The 25719-nt window shown below is 52.8% G+C and overlaps 1 protein-coding gene across 1 annotated transcript in view; it reads left to right on the top strand.

The window, feature by feature from the left end:
• LOC121274027 (zinc finger and BTB domain-containing protein 16-A-like) overlaps positions 1–22671 on the top strand; it is a 136438-nt gene extending 113767 nt beyond the window's left edge. The window contains exons 4-6 of the mRNA XM_041181158.1: positions 12604–12774; positions 15603–15770; positions 22309–22671. Coding sequence (XP_041037092.1) covers positions 12604–12774; positions 15603–15770; positions 22309–22538 — 569 coding nt within the window. The 3' untranslated portion in view covers positions 22539–22671. The remainder of the gene's footprint in view (positions 1–12603; positions 12775–15602; positions 15771–22308) is intronic.
• The last annotated feature ends 3048 nt before the right edge of the window (positions 22672–25719 follow it).

The raw sequence follows: 25719 nt of genomic DNA, 5'->3' as shown, positions 1-25719 counted from the left end.
GCCCTGGGAGTTTTTGATGGGGACAGTTTAGAGGGAGCTTTCGTCTGCATCTATCCCTGTGCTGTTCCTGTCCTGGGAGTGTTTGATGCGGACAGTGTAGAGGGAGCTTTAATCTGTATTTATCCCCCGTGCTGTTCCTGTCCTGGGAGTGTTTGATGGGGACTGTGTAGAGGGGGCTTTACCCTTTATCTATCCCCGTGCTTTACCTATCCTGTGAGTGTTTGATGAGGTCAATGTAGAGGGGGTTTTACTCTGTATATAACCCCATGCCCTACTTGTCCTGGGAGTGTTTGATGGGGAGAGTGTACAGGGAGCTTTACTGTGTATCTAACCCCGTGCTGTACCTGTCCTGGGAGTGTTTGATGCGGACAGTGTAGAGGGAGCTTTAATCTGTATTTATCCCCCGTGCTGTACCTGTCCTGGGAGTGTTTGATGGGGACTGTGTAGAGGGGGCTTTACCCTTTATCTATCCCCGTGCTTTACCTATCCTGTGAGTGTTTGATGAGGTCAATGTAGAGGAGGTTTTACTCTGTATATAACCCCATGCCCTACTTGTCCTGGGAGTGTTTGATGGGGAGAGTGTACAGGGAGCTTTACTGTGTATCTAACCCCGTGCTGTACCTGTCCTGGGCGAGTTTCATGGGGACAGTGCAGAGGGAGCTTTCCTCTTTAGCTATCCCCATGCTGTACTTATCCTGTGAGTGTTTCATGGTGCTAATGTCGAGGGAGCTTTACTCTGTATGTATGCCCGTGCTGTACCTGTCCTGGGAGTGTTTGATGGGGATAATGTACAGGAAACTTTACTCTGTATCTAAACCCATGCTGGACCTGTCCTGGCAGTGTTTGATGGGGACAGTGTAGACGGAGCTTTACTCTGTATCTAACCCTCTGCTGTACCTGTCCTGGGATTGTTTGATGGGGACAGTGTAGAGGGAGCTTTTCTCTATTTCTAACACCGTGCTGTACCTGTCCTGGGAGTGTTTGATGGGGACAGTGTAGAGGGGGCTTTACTTTGTATCTAACCCCATGCTGTACCTGTCCTGGGAGTTTTTGATGGGGACAGTGTAGATGGAGCTTTACTCTCTATCTAACCCCGTGCGGTACCTGTCCTGGGAGCATTTGATGGAGATGGTTTAGAGGGAACTTTACCTTGTATTTAACCCAGTGTTGTACCTGTCCTGGGAGTGTTTGATGGAGACGGTGTAGAGGGAGCTTTACTTTGTATCTAACCCCGTGCTGTACCTGTCCTGGGCGAGTTTCATGGGGCCAGTGTAGAGGGAGCTTTCCTCTTTATCTATCCCCATGCTGTACTTATCCTGTGAGTGTTTCATGGCGCTAGTGTCTAGGAATCTTTACTCTCTATCTAACCCCGTGCTGTACCTGTCCTGGGAGTGTTTGATGGGGACAGTGTAGAGTGAGCTTTACTCTGTATCTAACGCCGTGCTGCACCTATCCTGGGAGTGTTTGATGCGGACAGTGTAGAGGGAGCTGTAGTGTGTATTTATCCCCCGTGCTGTACCTTTCCTGGGAGTGTTTGATGGGGACAGTGTAGAGGGGGCTTTACCCTTTATCTATCCCCACACTTTACCTATCCTGTGAGTGTCTGATGAGGACAATGTAGAGTGAGTTTTACTCTGTATCTAACCCCGTCCTGTACCTGTCCTGGGAGTGATTGATGGGTACAGCGTAGAGTGAGCTTTACTCTGTATCTAACCCCGTGCTGTACCTGTCCTGGGAATGTTTGATGCGGACAGTGTAGAGGGAGCTTTAGTCTGTATTTATCCCCCATGCTGTACCTGTCCTGGGAGTGTTTGATGGGGACAGTGTATAGGGGGCTTTACCCTTTATCTATCCCCATGCTTTACCTATCCTGTGAGCGTTTGATGAGGACAATTTAGAGGGAGTTTTACTCTGTATATAACCCCATGCCGTACTTGTTCTGGGAGTGTTTGATTGGGACAGTGTACAGGGAGCTTTACTGTGTATCTAACCCCGTACTGTACTTGTCCAGGGAGTGTATGAAGGGGACAGTGTGAAGGAGCTTTACTTTGTATCTAACCCCATGCTGTAGCTGCCCTGGGAGTTTTTGATGGGGACAGTTTAGAGGGAGCTTTCGTCTGCATCTATCCCTGTGCTGTTCCTGTCCTGGGAGTGTTTGATGGGGACAGTGTAGAGGGAGCTTTACTCGGTATCTAACCCTGTGCTGTACCTGTCCTGGGAGTGTTTGATGCGGACAGTGTAGAGGGAGCTTTAATCTGTATTTATCCCCCGTGCTGTTCCTGTCCTGGGAGTGTTTGATGGGGACTGTGTAGAGGGGGCTTTACCCTTTATCTATCCCCGTGCTTTACCTATCCTGTGAGTGTTTGATGAGGTCAATGTAGAGGGGGTTTTACTCTGTATATAACCCCATGCCCGACTTGTCCTGGGAGTGTTTGATGGGGAGAGTGTACAGGGAGCTTTACTGTGTATCTAACCCCGTGCTGTACCTGTCCTGGGAGTGTTTGATGCGGACAGTGTAGAGGGAGCTTTAATCTGTATTTATCCCCCGTGCTGTACCTGTCCTGGGAATGTTTGATGGGGACTGTGTAGAGGGGGCTTTACCCTTTATCTATCCCCGTGCTTTACCTATCCTGTGAGTGTTTGATGAGGTCAATGTAGAGGGGGTTTTACTCTGTATATAACCCCATGCCCTACTTGTCCTGGGAGTGTTTGATGGGGACAGTGTACAGGGAGCTTTACTGTGTATCTAACCCCGTGCTGTACCTGTCCTGGGCGAGTTTCATGGGGACAGTGCAGAGGGAGCTTTCCTCTTTAGCTATCCCCATGCTGTACTTATCCTGTGAGTGTTTCATGGTGCTAATGTCGAGGGAGCTTTACTCTGTATGTATGCCCGTGCTGTACCTGTCCTGGGAGTGTTTGATGGGGATAATGTACAGGAAACTTTACTCTGTATCTAAACCCATGCTGGACCTGTCCTGGCAGTGTTTGATGGGGACAATGTAGAGGGAGCTTTACTTTGTATCTAACCCTCTGCTGTACCTGTCCTGGGATTGTTTGATGGGGACAGTGTAGAGGGAGCTTTTCTCTATTTCTAACCCCGTGCTGTACCTGTCCTGGGAGTGTTTGATGGGGACAGTGTACAGGGAGCATTACTGTGTATCTAACCCCGTGCTGTACCTGTCCTGGGAGTGTTTGATGGGGAAAGTGTAGATGGAGCTTTACTCTCTATCTAACCCCGTGCGGTACCTGTCCTGGGAACATTTGATGGAGATGGTTTAGAGGGAACTTTACCTTGTATTTAACCCAGTGTTGTACCTGTCCTGGGAGTGTTTGATGGAGACGGTGTAGAGGGAGCTTTACTTTGTATCTAACCCCGTGCTGTACCTGTCCTGGGCGAGTTTCATGGGGCCAGTGCAGAGGGAGCTTTCCTCTTTATCTATCCCCATGCTGTATTTATCCTGTGAGTGTTTCATGGCGCTAGTGTCGAGGGATCTTTACTCTCTATCTAACCCCGTGCTGTACCTGTCCTGGGAGTGTTTGATGGGGACAGTGTAGAGTGAGCTTTACTCTGTATCTAACGCCGTGCTGTACCTATCCTGGGAGTGTTTGATGCGGACAGTGTAGAGGGAGCTGTAGTGTGTATTTATCCCCCGTGCTGTACCTTTCCTGGGAGTGTTTGATGGGGACAGTGTAGAGGGGGCTTTACCCTTTATCTATCCCCACACTTTACCTATCCTGTGAGTGTCTGATGAGGACAATGTAGAGTGAGTTTTACTCTGTATCTAACCCCGTCCTGTACCTGTCCTGGGAGTGTTTGATGGGGACAGTGTAGAGGGAGCTTTACTCGGTATCTAACCCTGTGCTGTACCTGTCCTGCGAGTGTTTGATGGGGACTGTGTAGAGGGGGCTTTACCCTTTATCTATCCCCGTGCTTTACCTATCCTGTGAGTGTTTGATGAGGTCAATGTAGAGGGGGTTTTACTCTGTATATAACCCCATGCCCGACTTGTCCTGGGAGTGTTTGATGGGGAGAGTGTACAGGGAGCTTTACTGTGTATCTAACCCCGTGCTGTACCTGTCCTGGGAGTGTTTGATGCGGACAGTGTAGAGGGAGCTTTAATCTGTATTTATCCCCCGTGCTGTACCTGTCGTGGGAGTGTTTGATGGGGACTGTGTAGAGGGGGCTTTACCCTTTATCTATCCCCATGCTTTACCTATCCTGTGAGTGTTTGATGAGGTCAATGTAGAGGGAGTTTTACTCTGTATATAACCCCATGCCCTACTTGTCCTGGGAGTGTTTGATGGGGAGAGTGTAGAGGGAGCTTTACTGTGTATCTAACCCCATGCTGTACCTGTCCTGGGAGTGTTTGATGGGGAGAGTGTACAGGGAGCTTTACTGTGTATCTAACCCCGTGCTGTACTCGTCCTGGGAGTGTTTGAAGGGGACAGTGTAGAGGGGGCTTTACCGTTTATCTATCCCCATGCTTTACCTATCCTGTGAGTGTTTGATGAGTACAACATAGAGGGAGCTTTACTCTGTATATAACCCCATGCCGTACTCGTTCTGGGAGTGTTTGATGGGGACAGTGTGCAGGGAGCTTTACTGTGTATCTATCCCCGTGCTGTACCTGTCGTGGGAGTGTTTGATGCGGACAATGTAGACAGAGCTTTACTCTGTATCTAACCCCATGCTGTACCTGTCCTGGGACTGTTTTATGGGGATAGTGTAGAGGGAGCTTTGCTTTGTATCTAACCCCGTGCTGTACCTGTCCTGGGAGTTTTTGATGGGGACAGTGTAGAGGGAGATTTACTCTGTATCTAACCCCGTGCTGTACCTGTCCTGGGAGTTTTTGATGGGGACAGTGTAGAGGGAGCTTTACTCTGTATCTAACATCGTGCTGTACCTGTCCTGGGAGTGTTTGATGGGGATGGTTTAGATGGAGCTTTCGTCAGCATCTATCCCCCGTGCTGTACCTGTCCTGGGAGTGTTTGATGGGGACGGTGTAGAGGGAGATTTACTCTGTATCTAACCGCGTGCTGTACCTGTCCTGGGAGTGTTTGATGGCGACGGTGTAGAGGGAGCTTTACTCTGTATCTAACCTCGTGCTGTACCTGTCCTGGGAGTGTTTGATGGGGATAATGTACAGGAAACTTTACTCTGTATCTCACCCCATGCTGGACCTGTCCTGGGAGTGTTTGATGGAGACAGTGTACAGGGAGCTTTACTCTGTATCTAACCCTCTGCTGTACCTGTCCTGGGAGTGTTTGATGGGGACAGTGTAGAGGGAGCTTTACTCTGTATCTAACCCCGTGCTGTATCTGTCCTGGGAATGTTTGATGCGGACAGTGTAGAGGGAGCTTTAGTCTGTATTTATCCCCCGTGCTGTACCTGTCCTGGGAGTGTTTGATGGGGACAGTTTAGAGGGAGCTTTCGTCTGTATCTATCCCTGTGCTGTTCCTGTCCTGGGAGTGTCTGATGGGGACAGTGTAGACGGAGCTTTACTCGGTATCTAACCCTGTGCTGTACCTGTCCTGGGAGTGTTTTATGGGGACGGTGTAGTGGGAGCTTTACTCTGTATCTAACCGCGTGCTGTACCTGTCCTGGGAGTGTTTTATGGGGACGGTGTAGAGGGAGCTTTACTCTGTATCTAACCCCGTGCTGTACCTGTCCTGGGAGGGTTTGATGGGGAGAGTGTACAGGGAGCTTTACTGTGTATCTAACCCCGTGCTGTACCTGTCCTGGGAGTGTTTGATGGGGACGGTGTAGTGGGAGCTTTACTCTGTATCTAACCCCGTGCTGTACCTGTCCTGGGAGTGTTTGATGGGGAGAGTGTACAGGGAGCTTTACTGTGTATCTAACCCCGTGCTGTACCTGTCCTGGGAGTGTTTGATGCGGACAGTGTAGAGGGAGCTTTAATCTGTATTTATCCCCCGTGCTGTTCCTGTCCTGGGAGTGTTTGATGGGGACTGTGTAGAGGGGGCTTTACCCTTTATCTATCCCCGTGCTTTACCTATCCTGTGAGTCTTTGATGAGGTCAATGTAGAGGGGTTTTTACTCTGTATATAACCGCATGCCCGACTTGTCCTGGGAGTGTTTGATGGGGAGAGTGTACAGGGAGCTTTACTGTGTATCTAACCCCGTGCTGTACCTGTCCTGGGAGTGTTTGATGCGGACAGTGTAGAGGGAGCTTTAATCTGTATTTATCCCCCGTGCTGTACCTGTCCTGGGAGTGTTTGATGGGGACTGTGTAGAGGGGGCTTTACCCTTTATCTATCCCCGTGCTTTACCTATCCTGTGAGTGTTTGATGAGGTCAATGTAGAGGGGGTTTTACTCTGTATATAACCCCATGCCCTACTTGTCCTGGGAGTGTTTGATGGGGAGAGTGTACAGGGAGCTTTACTGTGTATCTAACCCCATGCTGTACTTGTCCTGGGAGTGTTTGAAGGGGACAGTGTAGAGGGAGCTTTACTTTGTATGTAACCCTGTGCTGTACCTGTCCTGGGAGTGTTTTATGGGGACGTTGTTGAGGGAGCTTTACTCTGTATCTAACCGCGTGCTGTACCTGTCCTGGGAGTGTTTTATGGGGACAGTGTAGAGGGGGCTTTACCGTTTATCTATCCCCATGCTTTACCTATCCTGTGAGTGTTTGATGAGGACAACGTAGAGGGAGCTTTACTCTGTATATAACCCCATGCCGTACTCGTTCTGGGAGTGTTTGATGGGGACAGTGTGCAGGGAGCTTTACTGTGTATCTAACCCCATGCTGTACCTGTCCTGGGACTGTTTTATGGGGACAGTGTAGAGGGAGCTTTACTTTGTATCTAACCCCATGCTGTACCTGTCCTGGGAGTTTTTGTTGGGGATGGTTTAGATGGAGCTTTCGTCAGCATCTATCCCCCGTGCTGTACCTGTCCTGGGAGTGTTTGATGGGGACAGTGTAGAGGGTGCTTTACTCTATATCTAAGGCCGTGCTGTACCTGTCCTGGGAGTGTTTGATGGCGACGGTGTAGAGGGAGCTTTACTCTGTATCTAACCTCGTGCTGTACCTTTCCTGGAAGTGTTTGATGGGGATAATGTACAGGAAACTTTACTCTGTATCTAACCCCATGCTGGACCTGTCCTGGGAGTGTTTGATGGGGACAGTGTAGAGGGAGCTTTACTCTGTATCTAACCACGTGCTGTACCTGTCCTGGGATTGTTTGATGGGGACAGTGTAGAGGGAGCTTTACTCTATTTCTAACCCCGTGCTGTACCTGTTCTGGGAGTGTTTGATGGGGACAGTGTAGAGGGAGATTTACTCTGTATCTAACCACGTGCTGTACCTGTCCTGGGCGTGTTTGATGTGGACAGTGTAGAGGGAGATTTACTCTGTATCTAACCCCGTGCTGTACCTGTCCTGGGATTGTTTGATGGGGACAGTGTAGAGGGAGCTTTACTCTATTTCTAACCCCGTGCTGTACCTGTCCTGGGAGTGTTTGATGGGGACAGTGTAGAGGGAGCTTTACTCTCTATCTAACACCGTGCGGTACCTGTCCTGGGAGCATTTGATGGAGATGGTTTAGAGGGAACTTTACCTTGTATTTAACCCAGTATTGTACCTGTCCTGGGAGTGTCTGATGGAGACGGTGTAGAGGGAGCTTTAGTTTGTATCTAACCGCTTGCTGTACCTGTCCTGGGAGTGTTTTATGCGGACAGTGTAGAGGGAGCTTTAATCTGTATTTATCCCCCGTGCTGTACCTGTCCTGGGAGTGTTTGATGGGGACTGTGTAGAGGGGGCTTTACCCTTTATCTATACCCGTGCTTTACCTATCCTGTGAGTGTTTGATGAGGTCAATGTAGAGGGCGTTTTACTCTGTATATAACCCCATGCACTACTTGTCCTGGCAGTGTTTGATTGGGAGAGTGTACAGGGAGCTTTACTGTGTATCTAACCCCGTGCTGTACCTGTCCTGGGAGTGTTTGATGCGGACAGTGTAGAGGGAGCTTTAATCTGTATTTATCCCCCGTGCTGTACCTGTCCTGGGAGTGTTTGATGGGGACTGTGTAGAGGCGGCTTTCCTCTTTAGCTATCCCCATGCTGTACTTATCCTGTGAGTGTTTCATGGTGCTAATGTCAAGGGAGCTTTACTCTGTATCTAACACCGTGCTGTACCTGTCCTGGGAGTGTTTGATGGGGACACTTTAGAGGGAGCCGTCGTCTGTATCTATCCCCGTGCTGTACCTGTCCTGGGAGTGTTTGATGGGGACTGTGTAGAGGGAGCTTTACTCTGTATATAACCCCGTGCCGTACTTATTCTGGGAGTGTTTGAAGGGGACAATGTAGAGGGAGCTTTACTCTGTATCTAACCCCGTGCTGTACCTGTCCTGGGAGTTTTTGATGGGGACAGTGTAAAGTGGGCTTTACTCTGTATATAACCCCGTGCTGTACCTGTCCTGTGAGTGTTTGATGGGGACAGTGTACATGGAGCTTTACTCTGTATCTAACCCCGTGCTGTACCTGTCCTGGGAGTGTTTGATGGGGACATTATGGAGGGAGCTTTACTCTGTATCTAACCCCGTGCTGTACCTGTCCCGGGACTGTTTTATAGGGACGGTGTAGAGGGAGCTTTACTCTGTATCTAACCCTGTGCTGTACCTGTCCTAGGAGTGTTTGATGGGGACAGTGTAGAGGGGGCTTTACTCTTTATCTATCCCCATACTTTACCTATTCTGTGAGTGTTTAATGAGGATAATGTAGAGGGAGTTTTATTCTTTATATAACCCCATGCCGTACTTGTCCTGGGAGTGTTTGATGGGGAGAGTGTACAGGGAGCTTTACTGTATATCTAACACCGTGTTGTACCTGTCCTGGGAGTGTTTGATGGGGACAGTGTAGAGGGGGCTTTACTCTGTATCTAACCCCGTGCTGTACCTGTCCTGGGAGTGTTTGATGGGGACAGTGTACAGGGAGCTTTACTGTATATCTAACACCGTGTTGTACCTGTCCTGGGAGTGTTTGATGGGGACAGTGTAGAGGGGGCTTTACTCTTTATCTATCCCCATGCTTTACCTATTCTGTGAGTGTTTAATGAGGACAATGTAGAGGGAGTTTTACTCTTTATATAACCCCATGCCGTACTTGTCCTGGGAGTGTTTGATGGGGACAGTGTAGAGGGAGCTTTACACTGTATCTAACCCTCTGCTGTACATGTCCTGGGAGTGTTTGATGGGGACAGTGTAGAGGGAGCTTTACTCTTTATCTATCCCCATGCTTTACCTATTCTGTGAGTGTTTAATGAGGACAATGTAGAGGGAGTTTTACTCTTTATATAACCCCATGCCGTACTTGTCCTGGGAGTGTTTGATGGGGACAGTGTAGAGGGGGCTTTACTCTTTATCTATCCCCATGCTTTACCTATTCTGTGAGTGTTTAATGAGGACAATGTAGAGGGAGTTTTACTCTTTATATAACCCCATGCCGTACTTGTCCTGGGAGTGTTTGATGGGGACAGTGTACAGGGAGCTTTACTGTATATCTAACACCGTGCTGTACCTGTCCTGGGAGTGTTTGATGGGGACAGTGTAGAGGGAGCTTTACACTGTATCTAACCCTCTGCTGTACATGTCCTGGGAGTGTTTGATGGCGACAGTGTAGAGGGAGCTTTACTTTGTATCTAACCCTCTGCTGTTCCTGTCCTGGGAGTGTTTGATGGGGACAGTGTAGAGGGAGCTTTACTCTGTATCTAACCCCGTGCTGTACCTGTCCTGGGAGTGTTTGATGGGAACAGTGTAGAGGGAGATTTACTCTGTATCTAACCCCGTGCTGTACCTGTCCTGGGATGTTTGATGGGGACAGTGTAGAGGGATCTTTACTCTGTATCTAACTCCGTGCTGTACCTGTCCTGGGAGTGTTTGAAGGGGACAGTGAAGAGGAAGCTTGACTTTGTATCTAACCCCATGCTGTACCTGTCCTGGGAGTTTTTGATGGGGACAGTGTAAAGTGGGCTTTACTCTGTATCTAACACCGTGCTGTACCTGCCCTGGGAGTGTTTGATGGGGACATTTTAGAGGGAGCTTTACTTGGTATCTAACCCTGTGCTGTACCTGTCCTGGGATTTTTTTATGGGGACGGTGTAGAGGGAGGTTTACTCTGTATCTAACACCGTGCTGTACCTGTACTGGGAGTGTTTGATGGGGACAGTGTAGAGGGAGCTTTACTCTGTATCTAACCCAATGCCGTACTTGTTCTGGGAGTGTTTGATGGGGACAGTGTACAGGGAGCTTTACTGTGCATCTAACCCCGTGCTGTACTTGTTCTGGGAATGTTTGAAGGGGACAGTGTAGAGGGAGCTTTACTTTGTATCTAACCCCGTGCTGTACCTGTCCTGGGAATTGTTGATGGGGACAGTGTAAAGGGATCTTTGCTTTGTATATAAGCCCATGCTGTACCTGTCCTGGGAGTGTTTGATGGGGACATTATGGAGGGAGCTTTACTCTGTATCTAACCCTGTGCTGTACCTGTCCCGGGAGTGTTTTATAGGGACGGTGTAGAGGGAGCTTTACTCTGTATCTAAACCAGTGTTGTACGTGTCCTGGGTGTGTTTCATGGGGACAGTGTGGAGGGAGATTTACTCTGTATCTAACCCCGTGCTGTACCTGTCCTGGGAGTGTTTTATGGGGACAGTGTAGAGGGAGATTTACTCTGTATCTAACCCCGTGCCGTACTTGTTCTGGGAGTGTTTGAAGGGGACAATGTAGAGGGAGATTTACTTTGTATCTAACCCTCTGCTGTACATGTCCTGGGAGTGTTAGATGGAGATGGATTAGAGGGAACTTTACCTTGTATTTAACCCAGTGTTGTACCTGTCCTGGGAGTTTTTGATGGAGACGGTGTAGAGGGAGCTTTAGTTTGTATCTAACCCCGTGCTGTACCTGTCCTGGGCGAGTTTCATGGGGACAGTGTAGAGGGAGCTTTCCTCTTTAGCTATCCCCTTGCTGTACTTATCCTGTGAGTGTTTCATGGTGCTAATGTTGAGGGAGATTTACTCTGTATCCAAACCCGTGCTGTACCTGTCCTGGGAGTGTTTGATGGGGACAGTGTAGAGGGAGCTTTACTCTGTATCTAACCCCGTGCTGTACCTGTCCTGGGTGAGTTTCATGGGGACAGTGTAGAGGGAGCTTTCCTCTTTAGCTATCCCGATGCTGTACTTATCCTGTGAGTGTTTCATGGTGCTGGTGTCGAGGGAGCTTTACTCTGTATGTAACCCCGTGCTGTACCTGTCCTGGGAGTGTTTGATGCGGACAGTGTAGAGGGAGCTTTAGTCTGTATTTATCACCCGTGCTGTACCTGTCCTGGGAGTGTTTGAAGGGGACAGTGTACAGGGAGCTTTACTGTGTATCTAACCCCATGCTGTACCTGTCCTGGGTGTGTTTGATGGGGACACTTTAGAGGGAGCTGTCGTCTGTATCTATCCCCGTGCTGTACCTGTCCTGGGAGTGTTTGATGGGGACAGTGTAGAGGGGGCGTTACTCGCTATCCAACCCCGTGCTGTACCTGTCCTGGGAGTGTTTTATGGGGACAGTGTAGAGGGAGCTTTACTCTGTATATAACCCCGTGACGTACTTGTTCTGGGAGTGTTTGAAGGGGACAATGTCGAGGGATGTTTACTCTGTATCTCACCCCGTGCTGTACCTGTCCTGGGAGTGTTTGAAGGGGACAGTGAAGAGGAAGCTTTACTTTGTATCTAACCCCATGCTGTACCTGTCCTGGGAGTTTTTGATGGGGACAGTGTAAAGTGGGCTTTACTCTGTATCTAACACCGTGCTGTACCTGTCCTGGGAGTGTTTGATGGGGACATTGTAGAGGGAGCTTTACTCGGTATCTAACCCTGTGCTGTACCTGTAGTGGGATTTTTTTATGGGGACGGTGTAGAGGGAGGTTTACTCTGTATCTAACACCGTGCTGTACCTGTACTGGGAGTGTTTGATGGGGACAGTGTATAGGGAGCTTTACTCTGTATCTAACCCCGTGCTGTACCTGTCCTGGGAGTGTTTGATGGGGACAGTGTAGAGGGGGCTTTACTCTTTATCTATCCCCATGCTTTACCTATTCTGTGAGTGTTGAATGAGGATAGTGTAGAGGGAGTTTTACTCTTTATATAACCCCATGCCGTACTTGTCCTGGGAGTGTTTGATGGGGACAGTGTACAGGGAGCTTTACTGTATTTCTAACACCGTGCTGTACCTGTCCTGGGAGTGTTTGATGGGGACAGTGTAGAGGAAGCTTTACTCTGTATCTAACCCTCTGCTGTACCTGTCCTGGGAGTGTTTGATGGGGACAGTGTAGAGGGAGCTTTACTCTGTATCTAACCCCGTGCTGTACCTGTCCTGGGAGTGTTTGATGGGGACAGTGTAGAGGGAGATTTACTCTCTATCTAACCCCGTGCTGTACCTGTCCTAGGAGTGTTTGATGGGGACAGTGTAGAGGGAGCTTTACTCTGTATCTAACTCCGTGCTGTACCTGTCCTGGGAGTGTTTGATGGGGATGGTATAAAGGGAGCTGTTTTTTTTTTCTCAATCCTGGCGAGTGTCTCTCTACCTCCTGTTCCCTGTCTCGCTGCAGGAGATGTCCCGGTGCCACTGTACCTGCTGTGCGGGAAGCGCTACGAGTCTCGGTTTGCACTGAGGGAGCACATGGCCTATCACGGAGGAAGCTGGAGTTACTGCTGCTGGGAATGCCAGCGCTTGTTCCCCAGCGTCTCGGCCCTCAAACGGCACCTGAGGTCACACGCAGGTAAGGACACGTGCCTCAGCCTGCTTTCTGCACTGGAAATGCGCACAGACACCTCCTGGGGGCCTTTCGCCGCCTCAGGGCTTTTACAGTCGGGGAAGGGGGAGCTGAGCGTCCCATCCCCGCCACTGACGGCTCTGCGCTGTTCCCCACCCCCTCCCCCTCCAACAGTGAAGGTTCACAGGGTCGTCTCGTCGATTTAGGGTATCGAAAGGAATTGACAGGGCTGGTGGAGCCAGAGCATCACGTTGCTCCGGGTTTTGTCGGGGGGGCGGTGGGGTTGGGGTAAGGTTTTGCGGGCTGCCTAGAACGAGCAGACACAACTTTATAATCCAGAACCAGGACGTTCAGGAGCGGAGGTTCCAAACCTGACACCAAGCCAGGCAGGAGTGTGGAACTCTCTCTCTCTCTCTCTCTCTCTCTCTCTCTCCCTCCCTTCCGCAAAAACCAGCAGCGGGACTGGCTGCCTCTTAGGACCAGAGAAACTGGGTTCATTTTTCGAGTCAAAATTGGGACTCCCCTTCGGAACTGAGGAGAGGTAGGAATGCGAGGGGTTTTACGCTGTTGGGGTGTGGGGGTGGGGGTGGGGTTCAGTCCGGGTAGTTGGGGGTGGGCGGGGGCGGGGGGGGTGGGGTCAGGTGGAAGATAAGAGCAGGTCAGGGATAGGTGGGAGGTCAGGAGCGATGGAATGAGGCTGAGAATGTCACAGAAAACAACGCAAAGGGACTGGTGGTGATAGTATTAAAGACACAAAGCGTTGGTCCAGAGTAGGTGTTAGTAGCAGAATAAAGGTCAGCGGTGACTGGAAGCAAAAACTCCAGGACGAGATAGAGGCTGGCACTTGGGAGGGGCTGGTGGCTGTTGGAGGAGGCGGGGCGATAGAAAAATTCACCACGGAGGTCAGAGTTCATGGTCTGAAGCTGTTGAGGTCAGTGTCGAGTCCAGAAGGCTGTAATGGGCCTAAACAGAAGATGAGGTGCTGTTCCCCCAGCTTTACTGTAATATTGAGGCAGGACAAGGGCTGTGGCAGGGAGGTGGGGTGTTGTGAATCATTTTCAATCTGGGATTGATCAGATTTTTTACTAGACAAGGGAATGGATGAATATGGAGAGCCAAGATGGCTTGGATGGAGTTAGGATACAGATCAAACATGATCTAATTGAATGGGAGGACCAGCTCGAGGGGGCTGAATGGGCCTCCTCCTGTTCCTGTGTAACAGGCTCGAGGGGGGGGCTGAATGGGGCCTCCTCCTGTTCCTGTGTAACAGGCTCGAGAGGGGCTGAATGGTCCTCCTCCTGTTCCTGTGTAACAGGCTCGAGAGGGGCTGAATGGGGCCTCCTCCTGTTCCTGTGTAACAGGCTCGAGAGGGGCTGAATGGTCCTCCTCCTGTTCCTGTGTAACAGGCTCGAGGGGGGGCTGAATGGGGCCTCCTCCTGTTCCTGTGTAACAGGCTCGAGGGGGGGCTGAATGGGGCCTCCTCCTGTTCCTGTGTAACAGGCTCGAGAGGGGCTGAATGGTCCTCCTCCTGTTCCTGTGTAACAGGCTCGAGGGGGGGCTGAATGGTCCTCCTCCTGTTCCTGTGTAACAGGCTCGAGAGGGGCTGAATGGGGCCTCCTCCTGTTCCTGTGTAACAGGCTCGAGGGGGGGCTGAATGGGGCCTCCTCCTGTTCCTGTGTAACAGGCTCGAGGGGGGGCTGAATGGGGCCTCCTCCTGTTCCTGTGTAACAGGCTCGAGGGGGGGCTGAATGGGGCCTCCTCCTGTTCCTGTGTTCCTTTCAGCTGCAGTGATGAAGCAGGTAAACTGAGAGGGAGCGACAGAGTGAGGCTGTCTGAATCAGACAGGTTGAGACGTCTCGAGTCAGACCACAGAAGGACACACACAGGCAGACAGACAGACGGAGAGAGACAAGCAGACAGGCGGCCAGATGGAGTGAAGGAGACAGACAGACAGATGGACGGGCAGGCAGACTGAATGAGGCAGACAGACGGAATCAGACAGACAGATTGAGACGAATCACAGAATGTTATGGTGCAGGAGGCCATTCGGCCCATCATTCCTGCACCGGCTCTCCAAATGAGCATTATGACCTAGCGCCATTGCCCTGCCTTTTCCCTGTACCCCTGCACGTTGTTTCTATACAAACAGTCATCCACTGCTCTCTCGAGTGCCTCGATGGAACCTGCCTCCTCCACACTTCCAGGCCGTGTATTCCAGACCCCAACCACTCGCTGTGTGATAAAGTTTCTCACCTCGCATTTGCTCCTTTTGCAAATCACTTTAAATCTGTGCTCTCTCGTTCTCGATCCTTTTACGAGCGGGAACAGCTTCTCCCTATCTACTCTGTCCAGCCCCCCTCATGATTTTGAGCATCTCTTATCAAATCTCCTCTCAGCCTCCTTCTCTCCAAGGAGAACAGTCCCAACCTCTCCAATCTATCCTCATAGCTGAAGTTTCTCATCCCTGGGACCATTCTCATAAACCTCTTCTGCGATCTCTCCAATGTGTTCACATCCTTCCTATAATGTGGCACCCAGAACTGTACACAATACTCCAGCTGAGGTCTAATGAGTGTCTTATATAAATTCAGCATAACCTCCCTGCCCTTGTACTCGGTGCCCCTATTAATAAAGCCCAGGATACTATATACTTTATTAACTGCTCTCTCCACCTGTCCTGCCACCTTCAATGATCTAAGCACATATACACCCAGGTCTTTCTGCTCCTGCACCCCTTTCAAAATTTCACCCCTTATTTTATATTGTCTGTGACTGGCAGATGTTTGTTGATCTAACATGTTTCTCTCTCCCTCCCTCTCCCTGTGTGTTTTCAGGGAGACCCCTGCACCAGTGCCAATTCTGTCGGCACCGCTTTCAGGATGAAAACGCTCTGAGGAACCACAAGCAGATCCACCAGGGCGAGAAGCCCTATCAGTGTAATGACTGCAAGAAGAAATTCAGCCTCAAGCACCAGCTGGAGACTCACTACAGGGTTCACACAGGTAACGCACAGGAGCTCCGGGTGGTGGGAATCCCGAGTTAACCCCGCCCCCCCCACCCCCGGCAGCAAGCGTCGGCTGCAGTTTAAGGCCTGACCCCCCACCCCCCCCTCCGTGTCAGCAAGCGTCGGCTGCAGTTTAAGGCCTGACCCCCCACCCCCCCCTCCGCGCCAGCAAGCATCGGCTGCAGTTTAAGGCCTGACCCCCCACCCCCCCTCCGTGTCAGCAAGCGTCGGCTGCAGTTTAAGGCCTGACCCCCCACCCCCCCCTCCGCGTCAGCAAGCGTCGGCTGCAGTTTAAGGCCTGACCCCCCACCCCCCCTCCGCGTCAGCAAGCGTCGGCTGCAGTTTAAGGCCTGACCCCCCACCCCCCCTCCGCGTCAGCAAGCGTCGGCTGCAGTTTAAGGCCTGACCCCCCACCCCCCCTCCGCGTCAGCAAGCGTCGGCTGCAGTTTAAGGCCTGACCGCCCCCCCTCCGCGTCAGCAAGCGTCGGCTGCAGTTTAAGGCCTGAGGCAGTCATTGTGGCAAACCTCTGGTGGCTGCCAAATGGAGGGAGTGGTGGGCGTTGGGGGTATGGTAGATGATGGAAGATTCAGTTCACTGGAGTTAGCACCCGCGCTATCCCCTCTCTCTGTCTCCCTCGAGCCTCTCAGTCTGAAGATTTCCAGGTCCGAGCCCCACTCCAGGGACTTGAACCCCCATGATCCAGGCCTGTAGACCCCAATACCAGTACTGAGGGCGTGCCGCACTGTCGGAGCGTCAGTACTGAGGGAGTGCTGCACTGTCAGAGGGTCAGTACTGAGGGAGTGCTGCACTGTCGGAGGGTCAGTGCTGAGGGAGTGCCGCACTGTCGGAGGGTCAGTGCTGAGGGAGCGCTGCACTGTCGGAGGGTCAGTACTGAGGGAGTGCTGCACTGTCAGAGGGTCAGTACTGAGGGAGTGCTGCACTGTCGGAGGGTCAGTACTGAGGGAGTGCCGCACTGTCGGAGGGTCAGTGCTGAGGGAGTGCCGCACTGTCGGAGGGTCAGTGCTGAGGGAGTGCCGCACTGTCGGAGGGTCAGTGCTGAGGGAGTGCTGCACTGTCGGAGGGTCAGTACTGAGGGAGTGCCGCACTGTCGGAGGGTCAGTACTGAGGGAGTGCCGCACTGTCGGAGGGTCAGTACTGAGGGAGTGCCGCACTGTCGGAGGGTCAGTACTGAGGGAGTGCCGCACTGTCGGAGGGTCAGTGCTGAGGGAGTGCCGCACTGTCGGAGGGTCAGTGCTGAGGGAGTGCCACACTGTCGGAGGGTCAGTGCTGAGGGAGTGCCGCACTGTCGGAGGGTCAGTGCTGAGGGAGTGCCGCACTGTCGGAGGGTCAGTGCTGAGGGAGTGCCGCACTGTCGGAGGGTCAGTGCTGAGGGAGTGCCGCACTGTCGGAGGGTCAGTGCTGAGGGAGTGCCGCACTGTCGGAGGGTCAGTGCTGAGGGAGTGCCGCACTGTCGGAGGGTCAGTGCTGAGGGAGTGCCGCACTGTCAGAGGGTCAGTGCTGAGGGAGTGCCGCACTGTCAGAGGGTCAGTGCTGAGGGAGTGCCGCACTGTCAGAGGGTCAGTACTGAGGGAGTGCTGCACTGTCAGAGGGTCAGTACTCAGGGAGTGCCGCACTGTCGGAGGGTCAGTGCTGAGGGAGTGCTGCACTGTCGGAGGGTCAGTACTGAGGGAGTGCCGCACTGTCGGAGGGTCAGTACTGAGGGAGTGCCGCACTGTCGGAGGGTCAGTGCTGAGGGAGTGCCGCACTGTCGGAGGGTCAGTACTGAGGGAGTGCCGCACTGTCGGAGGGTCAGTACTGAGGGAGTGCCGCACTGTCGGAGGGTCAGTGCTGAGGGAGTGCCGCACTGTCGGAGGGTCAGTACTGAGGGAGTGCCGCACTGTCGGAGGGTCAGTGCTGAGGGAGCGCCGCACTGTCGGAGGGTCAGTACTGAGGGAGCGCCGCACTGTCGGAGGGTTAGTACTGAGGGAGCGCCGCACTGTCGGAGGGTCAGTACTGAGGGAGTGCCGCACTGTCGGAGGGTCAGTACTGAGGGAGTGCCGCACTGTCGGAGGGTCAGTGCTGAGGGAGTGCCGCACTGTCGGAGGGTCAGTGCTGAGGGAGTGCCGCACTGTCGGAGGGTCAGTGCTGAGGGAGTGCCGCACTGTCGGAGGGTCAGTGCTGAGGGAGTGCCGCACTGTCGGAGGGTCAGTGCTGAGGGAGTGCTGCACTGTCGGAGGGTCAGTGCTGAGGGAGTGCTGCACTGTCGGAGGGTCAGTGCTGAGGGAGTGCCGCACTGTCGGAGGGTCAGTGCTGAGGGAGTGCCGCACTGTCGGAGGGTCAATGCTGAGGCAGTGCCGCACTGTCGGAGGGTCAGTGCTGAGGCAGTGCCGCACTGTCGGAGGGTCAGTGCTGAGGGAGTGCCGCACTGTCGGAGGGTCAGTGCTGAGGGAATGCCGCCCTGTCGGAGGGTCAGTGCTGAGGGAGTGCCGCACTGTCGGAGGGTCAGTGCTGAGGGAGTGCCGCACTGTCGGAGGGTCAGTGCTGAGGGAGTGCCGCACTGTCGGAGGGTCAGTGCTGAGGGAGTGCCGCACTGTCGGAGGGTCAGTGCTGAGGGAGTGCTGCACTGTCGGAGGGTCAGTACTGAGGGAGTGCCGCACTGTCGGAGGGTCAGTACCGAGGGAGTGCCGCACTGTCGGAGGGTCAGTGCTGAGGGAGTGCTGCACTGTCAGAGGGTCAGTGCTGAGGGAGCGCCGCACTGTCGGAGGGTCAGTACTGAGGGAGTGCCGCACTGTCGGAGGGTCAGTGCTGAGGGAGTGCCGCACTGTCGGAGGGTCAGTGCTGAGGGAGTGCCGCACTGTCGGAGGGTCAGTGCTGAGGGAGTGCCGCACTGTCGGAGGGTCAGTACTGAGGCAGTGCCGCACTGTCGGAGGGTCAGTGCTGAGGGAGTGCCGCACTGTCGGAGGGTCAGTACTGAGGGAGCGCCGCACTGTCGGAGGGTCAGTACTGAGGGAGCGCCGCACTGTCGGAGGGTCAGTACTGAGGGAGTGCCGCACTGTCGGAGGGTCAGTACTGAGGGAGTGCTGCACTGTCGGAGGGTCAGTGCTGAGTGAGTGCCGCACTGTCGGAGGGTCAGTGCTGAGGGAGTGCCGCACTGTCGGAGGGTCAGTACTGAGGGAGTGCCGCACTGTCGGAGGGTCAGTGCTGAGGGAGCGCTGCACTGTCGGAGGTGCTATCTTTCAGATCAGACATTAAACCAAATCCCTGTCTGCCCTCTCAGGTGGGTGTGAAAGATCCCACAGCCAATATTTGGAGGAAGAGCAGGGAGGGTGGGGGAGTTCTCCCCGGAGTCCTGGGGCCAATATTTATCCCTCTAGCAGCATCACTAAAAAACAGATGCTCTGGGGTCATTATCACATCGCTGTTTGTGGGATCTTGCTGTGCGCGAATTGGCTGCCGCGCTCCCTACATCACGACAGGCAGCTCGCTTCCAAAAATAATGTCCTTCGTCGGCCGTGAAAGGCTTTGGGGTCGTCTTGAGGAGGTGGCAGGCGCTAGAGGAATGGGTGTTGCTTGCGGGTGCAGACTGAAGTCTCTGGGATTCGGTCGCTCGATGACCCGGATGGGCTGGTTTTCATACGAGGTGGAAAAGGACGACTGAGCGACCCAGAGCGCCGAAGGCTGACCAGTCCCCCAGGGCCTGAGGAGTTTGCATTGTCGGGTCTGGGAGGTAAAGGGCTGCAGGGGATAGCTGATGGCTTTGGGCTGTAACCTTCCAGGATTCTCTCGATCGTGGAAAGGTCCCAGTTGGTTTTTAAAACCGGCAAATGTGGCGTCTTTGTTCAAGAATGGAGGGAACGACAGGTCAGTTAGCCTAACATCTGTCATTGGGAAACCACTAGGATTGGTTTTGAGGAGGTAGCAGCGGGACATTTAGAAGAATGATTATACAGTCGGACAGAGTCAACATGGGTTTGTGAAAGGGACATCACGTTTGAGAAATGCATCAGAATTTATCGAGGATGTAATAAGCAGGGTGGATAAAGGGGAACCTGTAGATGTGGTGTATTTGGATTTCCAGAAGGCATTCAATAAGCTGCCATATAAAAGGGATACTGTGCAGGATAAAATTTGATGATGTGTGTTGTGGGGGGGGTGGTGGGGTTGGTCATGAGGACTCGAAAAGTCAACTCTTTTCTTCTCCGCCGATGCCGCCGGACCTGCTGAGTTTTTCCAGGTAATTCTGTTTGTGTTTTGGATTTCCAGCATCCGCAGTTTTTTTGTTTTTACACGTGGATAGAGGACTGGCTAACGAACAGGGAACAAGAGAGCCAGGGTAAGCGGGTCACTTTCAGGGTGGCAAACCGTAATGAGTGGAGTGCCACTGGGACCAACTATTTACAGTCGACATTAGCGACTTGGGTGAAGGGGCTGACTGTCCTGTTGCCAGACTTGCTGATGGGCAGCGGGATGGGGTCGGAGACGAAGTTGTGAGGAGGATACAAAGTAGGTTTATGTGAGTGGGCATAAAACTGGCGGGTGGCATAACGTTGGGGAAACGTGAGGTTGTCTATTCTTTGGCCAGTAGAATAGTAAAAGCGGTGCATTGTTTGTATAATTTTACACCAATGCGGGTACGGAGGGATCTGGGCGTCCTTGTACACGAGTCGGCGTTCGGGAACAGCGAGTGATCAGGCAGGCAAGTGGAATGTTGGCCTTCATTGCCAAGGGGGCGGCGGGAGGAGTATAAAAGTAGGACCGTCTTGCTCCAACTGTGCGAGGCCACACCCAGAGCACTGCGGACAGTTCTGGTCTCCTTAACTGAAGGAGGGAGCCGCTCAGAGAAGATTCGCCGGGCAGGTTCCTGGGATGAAGTGGGGTTGGGTGGGGGGGGGGGTATTTGTCTGAGGAGGAGAGGCTGAGCAGGTCGGGCCCTGTGTCCATTGGGGTTTAGAAGGATGAGGGGGGCCATCTTATTGAAACGTACAAGATTCTGAGGGGACTTGACAGGGTGGGTGCAGGGAGGCTGTTTCCCCTCTCGTTGTGGGGGGTTGGGGAGGGGGAAATCTCGAACGAGGGAGGGCACGAATTTAAATGGGAGGCTCCTTATTTTCAGACGGAGATGAGGAGGAACCCCTTCTCTGGAGGTTGTGGGTCTGTGGAACTCTCTTACCCAGATGGCAGGTGGAGACTGGCTCATCGAATAGATGACAGACGCCAGGCAGAGGTTTGATCGACAAGGGAGTCAAGTTGTTATTGGCGAAAGTGGAGTTAGAGCCCCAATCAGATCAGCCATGATCTGATGGATTGACACAGCGGGCTCGAGGGGCCGAATGGCCTGGCCCTGCTCCTGATTCGTGTTATTCTTCTGAACTGGCCTGTTATCCATGCTCTCTGCACCCATCACAAAGACCTCCCGACTCGTGTAGCAATACCACCACCTGGTGGCGGCAGTTAGTACTCCATCTGTATTAACGGCACGGTGGACAGTGTTGGAGGGAGCTTTACTCTGTATCTAACCCTGTGCTGTACCTGTCCTGGGAGTGTTTGATGGGGACAGTGTTAGAGGGAGATTTACGCTGTATCTAACCCCGTGCTGTACCTGTCCTGGGAGTGTTTGATGGGGACAGTGTTAGAGGGAGATTTACTCTGTATCTAACCCCATGCTGTACCTGTCCTGGGAGTGTTTGATGGGGACAGTGTTAGAGGGAGATTTACTCTGTATCTAACCCTGTGCTGTACCTGTCCTGGGAGTGTTTGATGGGGACAGTGTTAGAGGGAGATTTACTCTGTATCTAACCCCGTGCGGTACCTGTCCTGGGAGTGTTTGATGGGGACAGTGTTAGAGGGAGATTTACTCTGTATCTAACCCCGTGCGGTACCTGTCCTGGGAGTGTTTGATGGGGACAGTTTAGAGGCAGCTTTACTCTGTATTTTACCCCGTGCTGTACCTGTCCTGGAGTGTTTGATGCGGACAGTGTAGCTGGAGTTTTATTCTGTATCTAACCCCGTGCTGTACCTGTCCTGGAGTGTTTGATGTGGACAGTGTAGCTAGAGTTTTATTCTGTACCCTGTAGTGTACCTGTCCTGGAGGGGGACAGTGTAGAGGGAGTTTTACTCTGTATCTGACCCTGTTCTGTACCTGTCCTGGAGGGGGACAGTGTCGAGGGAGCTTTACTCTGTATCTAACCCCGTGCTGTACCTGTCCTGGGCGTGTTTGATGGGGACAGTGTAGAGGGAGTTTTACTCTGTATCTAACCCCGTGCTGTACCTGTCCTGGGAGAGTTTGATGGGGACAGTGTAGAGGGAGCTTTACTCTGTATCTAACCCCGTGCTGTACCTGTCCTGGGAGTGTTTGATGGGGACGGTGTAGAGGGAGCTTTACTCTGTATCTATCCCTGTGCTGTACCTGTCCTGGGAGTGTTTGATGGGGACAGTGTAGAGGGAGCTTTACTCTGTATCTGACCCTGTGCTGTACCTGTCCTGGAGGGAGACAGTATGTGTGATGGTATCTGATTAATTTTCCTTTCCTCGCCAGGGGAGAAGCCCTTCGAGTGTAAACTCTGCCGCCAGCGATCCCGTGACTATTCCGCCATGATCAAGCACCTTCGAACTCACAACGGTGCCCTGCCCTACCAGTGCACTGTCTGCCGGGAGTTCTGTTCCAGTCTGTCTGCCATGCAGAAGCACATCAAGTCCCACAAGCCGGAGGAGATCCCCTCGGACTGGAGCTTGGAGGAGACCTACCTCTACCTTTGCTACGTGTAAGCCTGTGGAAGGTCGCCCTGGTTGCGCGTGAGGGATGCTGCATTAACACGGGCTGGGACCACCCCATGAGTGGCTCGATGTCCCAAAACCCCTTACTGCACCCGCCTGGTGTTAGAGGGGAAACTGGGTTGGGTTGGGGGGGGTGGGTGGTAAGGCTGGGTTTAGTGGGGAGGTGGGCATGGGTGGGTCGGTGTTTACCAGCTCGGATCGGTCTCCGTTCTGCTCCGGGTTGGGATGGAGGGGGTAGGGTGTCGTTCGGGGATGGTATGGGGAAGGGGGAGGGAGGTGAGACACGATGGTCAGCGTCTCGCTCCTCGTCCTCCCTCAACCTATAACATCCCCACTGACCCCCCCCCAACCGTCCCTTGTTCTTGAAAAGCACCCGAACATCGGTGGGCGGGGGGGGGGGAGATGAGGAGAGAATGGGCGGGTCGAAGTCAGCTGACCCTCGCTGTTGGAAATTGAGGAATGGGTCCCTCAGGATGAAGAGATGGTATCCCTTAGAGGGGGGGTGGGGGTGGACTCGGTGCCCTGGGCAGGGAATGGTGGGGGTGGGGAGGGGGGGTGTGGGGTAGGGGGGTGAGAGAGAAGTTGGTGGGGGGGTGGGGGGTGCGGTGGGTGGGTATAAGGAGCGAAATGGAAACCAGACAGTGGGGTGACGCAGCCACAACGAGGAACTGAGGGGAAGATCTTGCTGGAACAAGAGAGACAAGCTGTCAAAGCTTTTCAACTTGCACTCATCAGGACAGGTGCTCCAACAACAATACCACATCTCAAAGAGTGACAGCAACTTGCGCTGCAGGAGCAGAGGCTGCTGACTGACTGATTGACGAATGGACCGCTGGTCGAGACTTTGCCATGGAGACCGCACCAGTCAGCCTTTTTTTCCACCCCCCCCCCCCCCCCCCACCCCCAACGCCTTTCCGTTAATTCGGAAAAGGTGCATCACCTGGACACGTCCCTTTGGTGTGCAGGGAGCAGGCCCCCTTTTTTAATCGTTTCACGATTTGGGAGATAATTAATAGCCAGGCGGTCAAAAGCGGGGTCGTTAAGGGGAACCAGCACGAATTTATTCGGGGGAAAGTTGCATTTAACTGACTTGCCGGAGCTTTTCAGAGATGTAGCAGAGAGGGTCGATGAGGGTTATGCTGTTGACCTGGTGCACGTGGACTTCCAAAAGGCTTTTGACACAGTGCCACACGACAGACTTGTGAACAAGGTGAGACAGCTCGCAGAATAAAAGGGACAGTAAGCAGCAAGGGTTCGCAATCGGCTGGGTGACAGGAAACTGCGAGTAGTGGTCAGTGGGTATTGTTCGGGCTGGAGGAAGGTTTGTAGTGGGAGTTCTCCAGGGGTCGGTATTGGGACCCTAGCTGTTCCTGCTATATGTTAATGATCTAGACCTTGGTGCGCAGGGGGCAATTTCAGAATTTGCGGATGATACAAAGCTTGTGAGCGTTGTGAGCTGTCAGGAGGACAGTGTGGACCTTCAAGAGGACGTAGACAAGGTAGTGGAGTGGGTGGATAGGTGGACATGAAGTTCGATGCAGAGAACTGTGGAGCGATGAAATAAAGGGTACTACTTTATGAGGGGTGCAGGAGCAGAGGGAGCTGGGTGTTTATGTGCATCAGTCATTGAAGGGGGCAGGACAGGTGGAGAGAGCAGTTAGTAAAGCAAATAGTATCCTGAGCTTTATTAATAGGGGCGTGGAACACAAGAGCAGGGAGGTTATGTTGAGCTTGTATAAGACACTAGTTAGGCCTCAGCTGGAGTATTGTGTCCAGTTTGGCGGGGGCCGCATTTTAGGAAGGAGGTGAAGGCACTGGAGAGAGTGCAGAAGAGGTTTACCAGAATGGTTCCAGGGACGAGGCACTTCGGTTTCGTGGATAGATCGGGGAAGCTGGGACCGTTCTCCTTGGAGGAGGGAAGATTGAGAGGGGAGATTTGATCGAGGTGTTCAAAACCGTGGGGCGGCGTAGAGAGGTGGGAAGATCGAGAACCGGAGGTGACGCAGATTTAAGGTGATTGGTAAAACGTGAGGTGAGAACAAACCTCTTCATGCAGCGAGTGGTTCGGGTCTGGAATGCACTGCCCGAGAGTGTGGTGGAGACAGATCCCAAATAATCTGCAGGGTGGCAGGGAGAAGGGCACTAGGTGAAATGCCCATTTGGAGAGCTAGTGCAGACGTGATGGGCCGAATGGACTCCCCCAGCACTGTAGCAATTCTGTGATTGTGCTACAGAACCAGATGGGCTTTTGCAACAATCGATGATGGTTTGGATTCGTCGTCACCACGACTGAGACTTTCAATTTTAGGCTTTAGCAAACCGAGCTTAAATTCCACCAGCTGCTGTGTTGGGATTTGAACCCAAGTCCGCAGAAGCATTAGCCTGGAGCTCTGGATTACTAGTCCAAGACGTTACCACTACACCACACGAGCAAGATTATCAGTTGGGCTCACTTCGGCTTGCTAGAGAATCGTTCCCTCCTGCATTCTCCTCAGGCAACGCCTCAACCAATCAGAATTGACCTGCCAACCAATCGGCACCCTCTTCTCATGCAGTATAAATTGTTGCTCCCTTGGAAATTTGGTCGTCTTGTGCCTGTCCTGATGAGTGCAAGATGGCGAGCTTTGACAGCTTGTCTCTTTGCTTCAAGCAATATTCAAGTGACGACGAGGGGAGGGTCTTCAGTTAGATCTCTGGAAGAGCGAGCTGCTCCTCTTGTCCACCGCCCGCTCCCCACACCCCCGCCCCCCCCCACCCCACCACCACCACCAGCCCCCTACGCCCCCTCCTCACCCGCCACAACTCCCCGAGGATCTCCATACCTCCCCACATCATCACTGGGAAATCCTGGGACCAGATTGACCTAACCTTGTTGCGGGGGTTGGGGGGGGGTGGTGTTGGAAACCCAGTTCTTCCTGCACAAACTGTGGGGCTTGTGACCCCCCTCAACCCAACTTCCCATTTCCTCCTTGTGCCCTCCTACCAACTACAGACTTTCAAATAGGCAGGTGGTAGTACAGAACGAATCGTGCGCTAATAGCTACACTAACAACCCCATTTAAGGCAACCAATTGCGCTCACAACCGTGACTCATTTATACTTGCTGGAAGTGATGTACATTCATACTCAGGGACCCGTTCTCTGCAAACAAAGGGAACATGTTCAAGCCTCT

Source organism: Carcharodon carcharias (assembly GCF_017639515.1).
Source record: "Carcharodon carcharias isolate sCarCar2 chromosome 29 unlocalized genomic scaffold, sCarCar2.pri SUPER_29_unloc_2, whole genome shotgun sequence".
Lineage (NCBI taxonomy): Eukaryota > Metazoa > Chordata > Chondrichthyes > Lamniformes > Lamnidae > Carcharodon > Carcharodon carcharias.
The sequence above is the reverse complement of the archived record's forward strand: the minus strand, read 5'-3'. Positions and strand labels throughout refer to the sequence as shown.